This window comes from Cornus florida, unplaced genomic scaffold, assembly GCF_030987335.1.
Source record: "Cornus florida cultivar Cherokee Brave unplaced genomic scaffold, ASM3098733v1 CherokeeBrave_3.0.0_Hap2_Chr10, whole genome shotgun sequence".
Lineage (NCBI taxonomy): Eukaryota > Viridiplantae > Streptophyta > Magnoliopsida > Cornales > Cornaceae > Cornus > Cornus florida.
In genome coordinates, this window is record NW_026775580.1 from 102,069,242 (window position 1) to 102,083,542 (window position 14,301).

General features: G+C 35.0%; 1 protein-coding gene across 1 annotated transcript; it reads left to right on the forward strand.

The window, feature by feature from the left end:
• The first annotated feature begins 1,910 nt into the window (after positions 1 to 1,910).
• LOC132276487 (squamosa promoter-binding-like protein 8) lies at positions 1,911 to 4,153 on the forward strand. The gene is made up of 3 exons (XM_059777920.1): positions 1,911 to 2,625; positions 3,106 to 3,263; positions 3,415 to 4,153. The coding sequence occupies exons 1-3, from the start codon at positions 2,030 to 2,032 to the stop codon at positions 3,426 to 3,428; spliced, it is 768 nt and encodes a 255-aa protein (XP_059633903.1). The 5' UTR covers positions 1,911 to 2,029; the 3' UTR covers positions 3,429 to 4,153.
• Positions 4,154 to 14,301: the final 10,148 nt, after the last annotated feature.

The following is a 14,301-nucleotide window of genomic DNA, read 5'->3' on the forward strand; positions in this document are numbered from 1 at the left end:
TTCCTTGATGTGTAAAGATACTTAAGTATTTACTTTTGACATTAGAAGCATGTCTACTTTTGTACTTGTATTCTGGTGTCAAACTTTTGCTTTAAAATGCATTTTAACCAACTTTGGAGGTTTGACATATGAAATTCTTGTAATGGACATGTATAAGGCCATAAGTTGTTGTAATACATCTATTTATTCATTTAAAGGTTGTTGACATGCTCACATACTCAAATCTCATTGAAAATCAATTTTAAACTTTCATTTTTGAACCAATTCGTGAGGGGATTTGAAGCATGGGTTAAACCGCAACACATTTGGCATATAGCAGGTTTTACAGCAGCTTTCCGAGGTGTTTTGGTAGTCCGAAACTCCATTTCGGTCAACCGATGACTTTTGAAAAATTCTTTGTACAGTAAATCACTTATTCCAGTAGGCTTTGGCACTGTTCAGGGTCATTTCGGTCGACCGAAATTCTATTTCGGTCTACTGAAACAACCTCCTCTCAAAAAACATGTTTTCAGCAAAATTATGTCCAGTTCGGTCGTCCGAAACTTTATTTCGGTCAACCAAAATAGCTTGCATTCACACAGCCTCTCTGTTATGTTTCAGCACTAAAGTTCCAACTTCAAATGGTCATAACTTCTTCGTTTCTAATCCAAATGGGGTGATTCTTAAGCCTAAACTCAAGAATTTTGAGTCAGTTTTCCAATGGTACTAATGCCATTTTCAGATTCCAATCATAGTAGGAGTTATTCATGTTTTAGTAAGGTATGGTCAATTTTTGCTTAAACCGGGAAAGGGCATTTTTGTGGGATTCTTGGCCAATGTTCTTGGAACCTCTTGAAATGTTGTGAAATGATTAGATTAAGTTGTATTCACCTTGTTTGACTTATTTAGAGTCAATTTTCTCCTTTTAATTAAGAATTGACCATTTTGCCCTTAATTAACGGATTTAACCCGTTTTAACTCTAGTTTCCTCTTTCGCTCTCCTTAAGTTCCGTGATTTTATGGAATGTCACATTAGTGTCTTAGAGATGATTTATATCTCAAAGGACTATGGTTTCATCTTTTACTTCTGCATTTCGGATCCGTTATCGGGTCAACTTTCGAGTCATCACTGACGCACAAGGTTGAAAAACTTGGGCCGTCACAAATTGATTCTATTTTTGTGTTTCTTCTTTTGATTTTGCAAAATTGAAGATAAAAAAAAATTAAAATTTCCATGTTTTGCCAATGTAGAAGGTACAAAAAAAAAAAAAAAAAAAAAAAAACTACAACTATTGTTTCTGTCCTTCAAATTTTGTATTCATGAAACTCAAATAGAAACTTTGATATGTGTATACGTTCCATCCAAACGTTTGGACCAGTCACAAACTATAATTAATTTGGAAAAATTTAACCACTAGATTTCAAGAAAGATGATAGATAAGAAGAATTGATGAAGAACATGAGAGAGAAACGAAGAGGAAGAGAGAGAAAAATGAGTTAGCGTCTTACGTGTAATGAAATTATCTGACGTGGCTTTGGCCACGTCAAGTTCGGTGTTCTTTTCGATAGAAATCTTCGGTTTTTTACACACAGACTGCTAACATTTGCTATCTTCCAAGTTTATTTATTCTACTTCTTCCTAATTATTGGCCAAAAAGGTTACACCACATTAATTAATATTACTGATTAATGACATTCATGCTTGAAATGATTTGTATTCAATGTAATTGTCTCATTAGAGAAAATTTGATGAGTGCATTAAAATGTTTAGAAAATACTAGGTTAGTTAAGCCGGTTATTTTACGTGAGTAAAAAATAATGTTACAATAATAATATCTCCATTGACGTAAATATAATTGGATTCAAATGAGAGTAAAACTCGGTATCACAACTCTTAATGTTATACGGAGTAAATGTTTTGTTCCATTTCAAGACATTGTCACACTGATTTTTTTTTTTACTTGCTCTCTCTCTATATATTATACACGTACATATTAGTTATTACTCCTGAAGTGGATTTTTTTATTTTTTTTATGACCAAGTTGTGGCAATGTTGGACTACCGATGTATCAATCCATCACCAATCGTGCTCTCCGGTGATTGCGAACCCACCCAAGATTCCGGCCAAACTCATCACATGTTCGATCACTACAGCCAATCTTTCAACGAACCCCTACTCAGTCCAAGTGGGTTCGCAGCTCAAACCCACCAACATTTTCATCAACCACACACTCACACCCATTTGCACACTCTCTATGATCCATGCCTCTGCAGCAGCAGCAGCATGTCGTACCCAGTTCATGCTCCGGCGATGCTGTCACTCGAACACACCGGCGGACCATCTTTCGGAGCGAGTGTGCCGAAGAGTGAACCGGGTGGAGGGTTCGATTTCACGGCGAGGATTGGGTTGGATTTGGGGGGCTGGACGTATTTCTCCACGGAGGAGGACGAGTTCGTGGACCGGGTGTACGGCCGGTTCAGGCCGGTCGAGGCCAACTCGCCGAGGTGTCAGGTTGACGGCTGCAATGCCGATCTGACCCATGCAAAGAACTACCACCGCCGTCACAAGGTCTGCGAGTTTCACTCCAAAGCGACCACCGTCTTCGCCGCCGGGTTGACTCAGCGATTCTGCCAAAAGTGCAGCAGGTAGCTAAATTACCTAAACGCCCTCTCCATGCATTCATATTTTCAATCCCAGGCGACGGATGGAGGGATGAAGTACCAGACAACTATCTTCTCTCTCCGTCAATTGCGGGAGAGAACGTGTAACCATGAAATGACTGAAATACCCTTAGATCATGCCGCAGAGTTAATTTGAGGCCGTACATGGATGATCCGAGGGCATTTTTGTCCGTGAATTGTGTTTCATTTTACTACGTAGTGTATATATATATATATATATATAGCAGCAGAAGTTAGTTTATTTATTTATTTTCTTCCGTAAATCTTTATATCATTAAAAGAAAAGAAGAGCTATTGCTGTTTGCCAGTTATTTACTTAGTACAGTATGAAATTATTATTAATTAATCGACAGTACTTATATATAACTGATTTGTTTGGTTAAACAATCTATATGGAGAGTTTTATTTATTATTTTTTGTGAATTAAAAAACACCACCAAACAGGTTTCACGTCCTACCAGAATTCGACAATGGAAAACGAAGCTGCCGGAGAAAATTGGCGGATCACAACCGTCGACGACGAAAGTCTCAGCAGCCTAATGAAGAACACAAGTCAAAGCAGCTCGAAAATGCTCCTAACCCATCATCCCAACACCTTGCAAGTATGCCAAATCTGAAGAGAAAAAGAATAATATATATATATATATATATATATATATATATATATATATATATATATATATATACACGCGCGCGCGCATTAGTTAAGTACTCACATAAGTAAATATATATTTTTTTTCTTACATTTTGTAGGGTCTCTACCATAATCTGGAGCTCACTCATCTTCATTGGTGACAATGGCCGTCTCACCGTCTTGAATGTTGTGGGAGATTTTTGGGCAAAGGTAGTGGTATGATACTAGCTAATATGAAAATTCTGATGGAGGTACAGAGCCTGGATCGATCTGAAATCACGATTTAGAAATAGGTGCTTAAGTACTTGCAGTTTTCTATTATCCTTTGAATTTAAATCCTTTCTCAATATGTGCGTATTATACAAATGTTAATCAATGTAGTGATGTTTTTATACAAATGTTAATCAATGTAGTGATGTTTTTTTCTTTTTTTCTTTTTTGGTCAAAATGCTCGTGCAAGTTTATTTCCAATTGCATTATTTTATTTTGTCTTTCACTTGATATTTTCTCGGAAAAAAAGGAGAAAAAAGGGCCACGTAGATAGGGTCAACATAGGCAACCTGTCTCGTGCATGGAGTCTATGTTTTTATCAACTTATCATCCATTGAGGAAGAGTTTGAACTTTGAGGTGTCTTTTTTCTTTTTCTTTTTTATTATTTTCAAAAATAAAAAACCTAACACAACTCATTAGCAAAACTCCAACACAAACACTAACCACTTAAAAAATGATTTTTTTTTTTTTAATTAATATATCCTACTAATTTACTCATTTCCAACTATATACTCATAGAATACTACTATTACCCTTCAAAATTTTATAAAAGATTTTATTATTCTTCCACACCTTATTTTAAGGGTCCGTCCCTTTGGTGTTATATGTCTGAAATTTCATTATTTATGTATATAATTGAACAAAACAAAAATATACTTTTGAGTTTAATCTGGAAAAAAACTTTATTGTTATTTAAAGGTGATATTTAAATATGATAGAGAGCAAAAATAATTAAGTATTATCGTTTCTAATGACAGTAAACTTTTAAGCCTTTTATATATGTTAGACTCTGATTGATATGATATCCAACAGGAAAAGTCCCGAATATCATGAGTTCCCAGTCCTATAATTGAGACATCACATCAGCATATTTGCTCGGTTGTGATTTTTTTTTTTTTTCTTGGTTGTGCGTGTTGAATTATTGAGTAATCTAAATTTGATGCTATTTGTATGTTACAAAAAAAAAAAAAAAAAAAAAAAAATATATATATATAGGGAGACTTCAAACCTGCAACCTTTTGCACATTGGTAAAGAATCTCAGACAAAAGGGCCGTTCGTGTTCCCCTTTTGCACATCAAAATCTCCAAGAATCTGGTCTCTTGAAATTCCTCTCTCTTTCTCTCTCTCTCTCACACACACACACACGCACACACAAATATCTTTGATCAGTCATCACAAAATGTTCGGAGAAAGGTTCCTTTCCTGCATGTTTCACCTCACATTTGTATTCGTTAGAATAATTGAACACTGTTGACAGATCAGCTAATATATGAAACTAATAAATCCAACTTTATTACTCGTATACCAAATGGCAATATACTAATAATATTGGGGAATAATAAATGAAAAATACTAGTAATAAAATAGAAACATATTTATATTTCTTTTTTGGTAATTAAGTGAACCCAGTGGAGTCATGGAAACCATATACATTTGGATCCATTTCACTCGACTTGAACCTAACGCATTTTATGGGTGTGGAGGCATGGGCCTACTGAATAGCTCCGTTTAAATTACGAACACTAACTTACCATGACCCACTTTTAATAATGGGCCGTCCAACCCAAAGTGGGTAGTCTGATCTTTTCACATGAACCATACAATGTACTTCCTCGCACCAGTTAACAATGACAGATTAAATTTCTCTCACTGCCAATTAGTGTTTATGTGTGATTATCGCATCATTCTAAAATTATTTTACTAAACTCGTAAACTCAAATATAACCCATTAAATAATATTAACATAAACATATTTAGATTATTTATAATACTCATCAAACAATAAAAACTATAAAAAGTATAAGGCTCAATATTCCAACCATATTGTTAAATAGTCTCTAATACAAGAGCAATGTATATTTTTGTTAGGCTTAATGTTGAAGTGACCTAACTATCCATGGTAATTATGTCTAATCAACACGATTATGAAACATGTTTAGCTAAACGAGTTGATTACTTCAATTATAATACGACACGATATTAAACGAATTATTCAAGTCGACCTGTGTACGACCCAAATGTTATTAAAATCAACTCAAATTCGTTCGCATTGTGTTCAAGTCGTGTTAATGGATCGTGTCGAACTTTGTCACACTTACAATACTAATTTGATACCAAATTGATTTTCATTTTTTTGGGTGCACCATAAAATACATGTGCATTGGATAATATAATTTATGAGACTCCATTACAATGCAAGTTCTGCTATACTCAAGTGCGGAACGAATGTAGGCTAGAGGCCACATGAGGGCGGAACGAATGTAGGCTAGAGGCCACATGCCCCTGAACCTGGTTTGGCCCCACTTACTATAATATATATAGATATTTATTTTTATATATTTTACACGCACACACTCACATATATAAATTTATATAGCTTCTACGAAACTTTTAATTTCCAAATTTCTCTCGTGTCGTAGTAATAAATGAAAATATTATCCATCAATATTTTAATTCCCATATTTACCAAATATATCTCTCTTATAATATTCATTTTATTAGCATATCATTTTGCCTCTTGAATTGAACTATTTATATTTGTCAATGTTGATTGATATTTTTTCTTATTTATTTTATACTGTACCCCTTAACATGAAATTCCTGATTATATGACATCGAATGACTCATGGCACATAAACGTGTGCGTGCTTACACGTGTTGTGAGTTGCCTGCAATATAACCCACTCGAGAGGATCAAACTTCAGATTAAATCTTCAAGAGTTGGTATTTTATTTTTCCAAACCTAAAGTGTAGTTAAAGAATTTAAAAGTTACCAATGTTAGAGGTAACGCCTTTTGACTTTTAAAAGTCCTCCTTAGATTTAGGGGTCCTTGGCTCAAGCTCCTCTTAAAATAAGGAATAAATTGTACTAACATCCTCTAAAGTTCCGGTCAAAGTTATTAAATAGATGGTCAACAACTTTTTTTCATTAACATCCCTTAAAGTTTTAAAAATGTGCATGGACACTCCCTCCATACTATTGTAGTAACAAAGAATGACCAACTTGCCCTTTTGACTTATCAACAAGCACTCGTGAAATGACCATTCAACCTTCCTAACAAATGCCATTTCACTAGGAAACTAAGACAACACAACCACCACCACCACCACAACACCAGACACCATCGCCACAGCACCAGACATAACGCACATTTACAGGCCAAATCATATACGCATACCAAACAGACCCCACACCACAACCACTGCCACCACAGCACCCATCCCACCACAGCACCCATCCCAAACACATGCCTAAATTATATACGTATATATAATACATATAGTATATATATAACCCTAATTTGTGAGTTTGTGAGAATCATTGTGTTTGTAAGCATCAATGGAAGATTTAAAGAGAAAAATGGAAATAAAAAATCCATCTAAACCAAATTCACCAAACCCTAAATTCTATATATATACATACACACGCGCGTATATAATATATATATATATAAATCTTAAATTGAAAGAGTGGATTGAGCCCCAAACGATTTTCTTACACCATCTTTGATGTGTGTCTTCATTAATTCCATTTATTTACTGAAGAAATTGTAGGACTCAACATTTGAACGATGAGGATTGAGTTACCGCAGGAGTTTGATCGGAAAAGTCGAGAAATAAAGATGACGTGGTAGTCTGAAGGAGGACTCGATGGAGTGGAGCCGACGGAGCAGAGGAAGGTCGTCGATCGATACAGCGGTGGTACGGTGTTATCCAGACGGAAAGATAACTTGTTTATGAGTAGCTGATGGCGCGTGGGAGATTCCAGTGATGATGCAGAGCGTGTGAATTGGGTGTCTTCATTATTTTTCGATGGTTGTGGTGGATTCGGAGTATTAGTGTTGGAAACGGGGCATATAAAACCGAAACATTGGATGAAATTTAGAGTAGATTTCGCTAAGATATTTTTGCGGATCTATAGACAAACACGTTCCTCTCTGCAATGAGATAAACGTGGTATATTTACTTTCTCAAATCTGTTTCCGAATGAAAGAGAAATTAGCTCTAAAGTGAGGTGTTTGATAAACCTAAATGGGTTTGCAAAATGTGAGAAATTCTTGTCCCACATTGGAAAAATGTTAAAACCATTTGAAATATAAATAAGCCTAGTAAGGGCACCTAAGTTTTTAAGGGGGGGAGGACCTAGGCAAGCTTGGGTCCAAATCGTTTACCATATGAGTGTACTTCGCCAGCACGACCCAACCCGGTCCGGCTTGGGCTTAGGCTGGGGCTGGGCTTGATTCTGAAATTCGATTAATTTTTTATTAAACAGAATTAGAATTTGGACCTGTGTTTGGTGGGCTTATTCAGATCACCGAATTGGGCTAGGCCTGTTTATTAAAAAAAAAAAAAAAACCAAAAAATAGTTTTTTGGTTATCTCCAAAGGGTTGCATCTGTTTCCCAAAGAGTTGCATCTGTTTTCAAAAGGTTGCAACTGGTACTGAACCAACATGAATCATGGTTGCACTCATACCCAAAAAGGAACTTTGCTACCTATAAATACCCCCTTTGGGGTCATTTGCTAAACACACCAAATTCAGAAATCATTCTTCTCTTTTTGGATTAACTTCTTCCTCTCTCTTCTTTTATAAGTGTCTATGGGTTCGAGCCCTAATCTTTAGGTTCAAGCCTAAGTCAGTTAGTTTGAGTCAGAGAGTACTACACTGAGCCGGTTCGCTTATTCCTTTGGTTTACAGTGCTACTACCGAAGGAAGACAAGTCGTTGTATCTTAGGAGATATACGCCACTGAATCCGTTAGCACCATAGCGGGACGAATCTGTCTTAAGGATATAGAATCAAATTTTACCCTTGACTTTTAATCAAGTTCTTTTATCTTATAATTTTCATTTTATTATATTAAACTATATATTATAAGAATATATATATATATATAAACATTATATTTTTACATAATATTTAAATGAATAATATTATAGTATATGGTATACTTAGATCATATTTTGGACAACAATCTTAATACGGATTCTCTTATACTATAGTTTTAATTATTTAAATATTATTGTTGTTATTTTATTACTGTAAATTGACTCGTGGTCTGTATATTTAATATATAACAGACGAATGGCAAGTACAAGTACTACTTTGCCTAATGTTTCCGTTAGTTATGGGGAGAAGCCCGAAAAATTTAATGGGGCGAAATTTAAAAGGTGGCAACAAAAAATGATGTTCTACCTTACAACTCTGAATATGAATAAGTTCCTAACTGAGACTGCCCTAGTGCTAGATGAGGGTGAGACTGACATTACCAACCTAGGAGCTGTTGATGCATGGAAGCATGAAAACTTTCTATCCAAGAACTACATCCTCAATGGATTGGACAACACTTTATAGAATGTGTACAATCCAATAAATACTGCTAAAGAGCTATAGGAGTCACTAGACAAGAAGTATAAACAGAGGATGCTGGCCTGAAGAAGTTCGTGGTCGGACGATTTCTGGACTTCAAAATGGTGACTCTAAGACTGTCATGAGCTAAATACAAGAGCTCCAGCTAATCCTACATGAGATACATGCTGAGAAAATGACTTTGAGTGAATCCTTTTAAGTAGCTTCAATCATTGAAAAGCTGTCACTTACTTGGAAAGATTTTAAAAACTACTTGAAGCATAAGTGCAAGGAAATGAGGCTCGAAGATCTAATTGTCAAGCTGAGAATTGAAGAAAATAACCGAACATCTGAAAAAAAAAAAAAAAAAAAAAAAAAAGGTTGGGAATTCTTCAATGGTGTCAAAAGCAAATGTAATGGAAGCTGGGCAGAAAAATAAGAAGATGAAGCACTCTGGAGAATGTCTCAGCTAAGGAAACTACAAGAGGTTCACTGGGAAGTGCTACATATGCGGTAAGTTAGGACACTGAGCTAAAAATTGTCGTAGCTGCAAAGCACAACATAACCCCAAGAAAAAGACCACTGAGGTACACATTGCTAAGGAAGATAAGTTGACAGCTGATGTGTCAGAACTAAATCTTTCAGCTGTGGTGTCTGAAATCAACCTTGTTGAGCAACAATAGAGAATGGTACGTGGACACGGGAGCTACTCATCATGTTTGTTCAGAAAAAAGGATGTTCACTACCTACAAAGTTATAGATAATGAAAAACAACTCTACATGGGAACTCTTCTACTGTAAAGGTTGAAGGACAAGGAAAGATTAAGTTGCTAATGACCTCAGGGAAAAGCTCACTCTGAATAATATGCTGCATGTACCAAACATGAGGAAGAACTTGGTTTCTGGATCACTCCTAAGCAAGAATGGGTTCAAGCTGGTCTTTGCATCTGATAAGTTTGTGCTGACTAAGAATGGGGTGTATGTAAGCAAAAGGTACCTAAGTAATGGATTATTCAAATTCAATGCAACGACTGTTATACCCAAAGCTATTAATAATAATAAAGCAAGTGTTCCTTCTGCTTATATGATTGAGTCATTTGATGTGTGGCATGGTAGGTTAGGACATGTTAATTATGATATGATTCGTAGATTAATTAACATGGATTCTATACCTAAATTTAGTATTGATTTAAATCATAAATGTCAAACATATGTAGAAGCAAAACTGACTAAAACCTCATGTCACTCTATAGAGCGAAGTATTGAACCTCTAGCATTAATTCATAGTGATATCTGTGACTTTAAATCTGTGCCAACCAGAGGTGGAAAAAAGTATTTTATTACTTTTATTAATGATTGCACATAATACTGTTATGTATACTTTCTAAGAAGTAAAGATGAAGTCTTGAAAATGTTTAAACATTACAAGAATGAAGTTGAGAATCAACTTGGCAAAAAGATAAAGGTATTCAGAACTGATAGAGGTGGTGAATACGAAGCACTATTCACTGAAATTTGTTCAGAACATGGTATTATTCACCAAACTAATGCTTCTTATTTACCTCAACAGAACGGTGTTGCTGAACGTAAAAACCGTACCTTAAAATAAATGATAAATGCTATGTTGATAAGTTCTAGTTTAACCCAGAATTTGTGGGGGGAAGCTTTGCTTTCTGTAAATTATGTTCTCAATAAAATACCTCAAAAGAAAACAAATGTAATACCTTATGAATTATGGAAAGATCAAAAACTTTCCTATAAATTCTTAAAAGTGTGGGGGTGTCTAGTTAAGGTTGCGGTTCCTACTCCTAAAAAAGTTAAGATAGGACCAAAAACCTTGATGGTATTTTCATAGGCTGTGCACAGAATAATAATGCATATTGTTTCCTTGTGTATAAATCAGACATTCCTGACATTCATGTCAATACAATTATTAAGACAATGAATGCTTGTTTCTTTGAGGATATATTTCCTTGCAAAAATCCTCTTAAAAGAAATCATGATATTGCTAATAGCAATATACAAGAGAATATAGGTCAAGAGTCTATAGATGACGGAAATAAGGATGAACTTAGATGTAGTAAAAGAGTTAGAACGTCTAAGTCATTTGGTCCTGATTTTTTGACATATATGTTGGAGAATGAGCCACAAAGCTATAAGGAAGTTATATATTCTCCTGAAGCTCCTTTATGGAAAGAAGCCATAAATAGTGAAATTGAATCCATCATGCAAAATCATACTTAGGAGCTGGTGGATCTTCCTCCTGGTACTAAACCTTTAGGGTATAAGTGGATTTTCAAGAGGAAGATAAAGTTTGATGGTTCAATTGATAAATATAAAGCTAGGCTTGTTGCTAAGGGATACAAGCAAAAAGAAGGCTTAGACTATTTTGATACATATTCACCAGTCACAAGAATAACATTCGTTAGATTGTTACTTACTATTGCAGCACTGCAAAACTTAGAAATACATCAAATGGATGTTAATACTGCATTCTTGAATGGTGAATTAGAAGAGAAAATCTATATAGAACAACCTGAATGTTTTATAGTTCCAGGGAAAAAAAAGAAAGTGTGCAAGCTTGTAAAATCCTTGTATGGATTAAAACAAACACCTAAATAATGGCATGAAAATTTTGACAAAATGATGTTGTCAAATGGTTTTAGAATCAACGAGTGTGATAAATGTGTTTATGTGAAAAATACTCAAAATGGATATGTCATTGTGTGCCTATATGTGAATGATATGTTAATAATGGGTAGTAATGATGTTATAATCAAAACTACTAAAAAGATATTGACTAAAAATTTCTATATGAAAGATTTAAGCATAGCTAATGTCATACTAGGAATCAAGATTTCTAGAACATCAGATGGTCTAATATTATCTCAATCTCACTACATTAAGAAAATACAAAAGTTCAATAAGGAAGACATTTATCTTATAAAGACTCATGTTGATGTAAATCTTTATTTATCGAAAAATACTGGTCCTACCATATCACAACTTGAGTATTCTCGCATTATAGGAAGCTTAATGTATTTGATGAATTGCACATGACCAGACATAGCATACTCAGTTAATAAATTGAGTAGATATATAAGGAACCCAAGAAAGGACTGTAATAAATAGGGTTCTAAGGTATTTAAGGTATACCATAAGTTATGGATTGCATTATTCAAGATATCCAGCGGTACTTGAAGGTTATAGTGATGGAAATTGTATGTCTTTACTATTGAAGGATGTGTCATATCTTATAAATCTTCAAAACAGACTTGTATTGCCAAATCCACTGTGGAATCTGAATTTATTACCTTGGATAAAGCTGGTAAAGAAGTTGAGTGGCTTCGTAATTTTTTAGAAGATATTCCAAATTGGCCTAAACATGTGCCCGCTATATGTATACATTGCGATAGTCAATCAGTAATTAGAAGGGCACGAAGTAATATATATAACGGTAAGTCTCGACATATACGTTGACGACGTTAAACAATTGCTCTCAAATGGGATAATCTCAATAGATTATATCTGGTCAAAAGATAATTTAACAGAACTGTTTATAAAAGGTTTGACAAGAGAGCAAGTGTATAGTTTATCGACAAGAATGGGATTAAAGCTGAAAGCTAACGAGTCATCTTAATGGAAACCCAACCTAGTTGACTGGAGATCCTAAGATCTAGGTTCAAAGGGTAACAAAAATTTTAAATGGCTCACCAGAAACACTGGGAAGATCTAATCTTCTACCTATTTCTATGATGAGACAGTGTTACCTACAGCGATGATTAGGATAAGCTATGCTTTTAATGACTCTTATACCTTGAAAATTCAAGTAGGGTATAGTAGGACACTCTTAATAAGAGGTCACCTATTTGAGTGTGAAGTGGGGCCGCTTTTATGAGAACTTCTAAGGCTAAGTTTTTTAGAGCACTCGTGAATTACCAAGAGTTGTTCAGGGCCATATGAACACAACTGTGAGAACCAACTTTATGCGGGAAAGAACTGTGTGTTTTCTATTGTCTTGGTTTACATCAACTTTCATCATTTGTAATTTACACAAATTTCCATTCATGTGGGGGATTTTTGGAAATGGGGCATATAAAATCGAAACTTTGGATGAAATTTGGAGTAGATTCCGCTAAGAGATTTTTTCGGATCTATAGACAAACGCGTTCCTTTCCGCAAGGAGATGAACGTGGTATATTTACTTTCTCAAATCCGTTTCCGGATGAATAAGAACTTAACTCCAAAGTGAGGTGCTTGATAAGCCTAAATGGGTTTGCAAAATGTGGGAAATGCTTGTCCCACGTCAGAAAAATGTTAAAACTATTTGAAATATAAATAAACCAAGTATAAGATTTGGGTTTGGGCCCAAAGGCACCTAAGTTTTTAAGAAGATGAGGACCTAAACAAGCTTGGGTCCAAACCGTTTACCACACATGTGCGCGCCCCACCCGCCCGCCCGGACCCGGTCCAGCTGGGACTAGGGGGCTGGGCTTGATTCCGAAATCTGATTAATTTTTTATTAAACAGAATTAGAATTTGGGGCATATGTTTGGTAGGCTTATTCAGATGGCCGAATTGGGCTGGGCCTATTTATTATTAAAAAAAAACCAAAAAATAATTTTTTAGTTATTTTCAAAGGGTTGCATCTGTTTTCCAAAGAGTTACATCTGTTTCCAAGAGGTTGCAACTGGTACTGAACCAACATGACCCATTGTTGCACCCATACCCGAAAAGGCACTTGGTGCCTATAAATACCCCCCTTTGGGGTCACCAAATTAAGAAATCATTCTTCTCTTTTCTGAATTAACTTCTTCCTTTCTCTTTTTCTATAAGTGTTTGTGGGTTCGAGTCCTAGTATTTAGGTTCGAGCCTAAATCAGTGAGTTCGAGTCCGAGTTCAAGTCAGAGAGTACTACACCGAGCCGGTTCACCTATTCCTTCGGTTTGCAGTGCTACTACCGAATGAAGATAAGATGTTGTTTCCTAGGAGATAAACGCCACTGAATCCGTTAGCACCATAGCAGGGCGAATCTGTATTAAGGATATAGAATCAAATTCTAGCCTCGACTTTTAATCAGGTTCTTTTATCTTATAGTTTTTATTTTAGTATATGAAACTATATATTATAAGAATATATAAATATATATAGATTGTTATTTTATAATAATCATTATATATATATATATATATATATATATAAACATTATATTTTTACATAATATTTAAATAAATAATACTACAGTATATGGTATACTTATACCATATTTTGGATAACAATTGGCGGGCACCAAAGGATGAGGTCGTGGGAGCTGAAGAGCTTGTCGGTGTTACGATCTTTGCCAATGAGTTTGGTCCAATGTAATGGAGTGCTTGTGAAAACACGT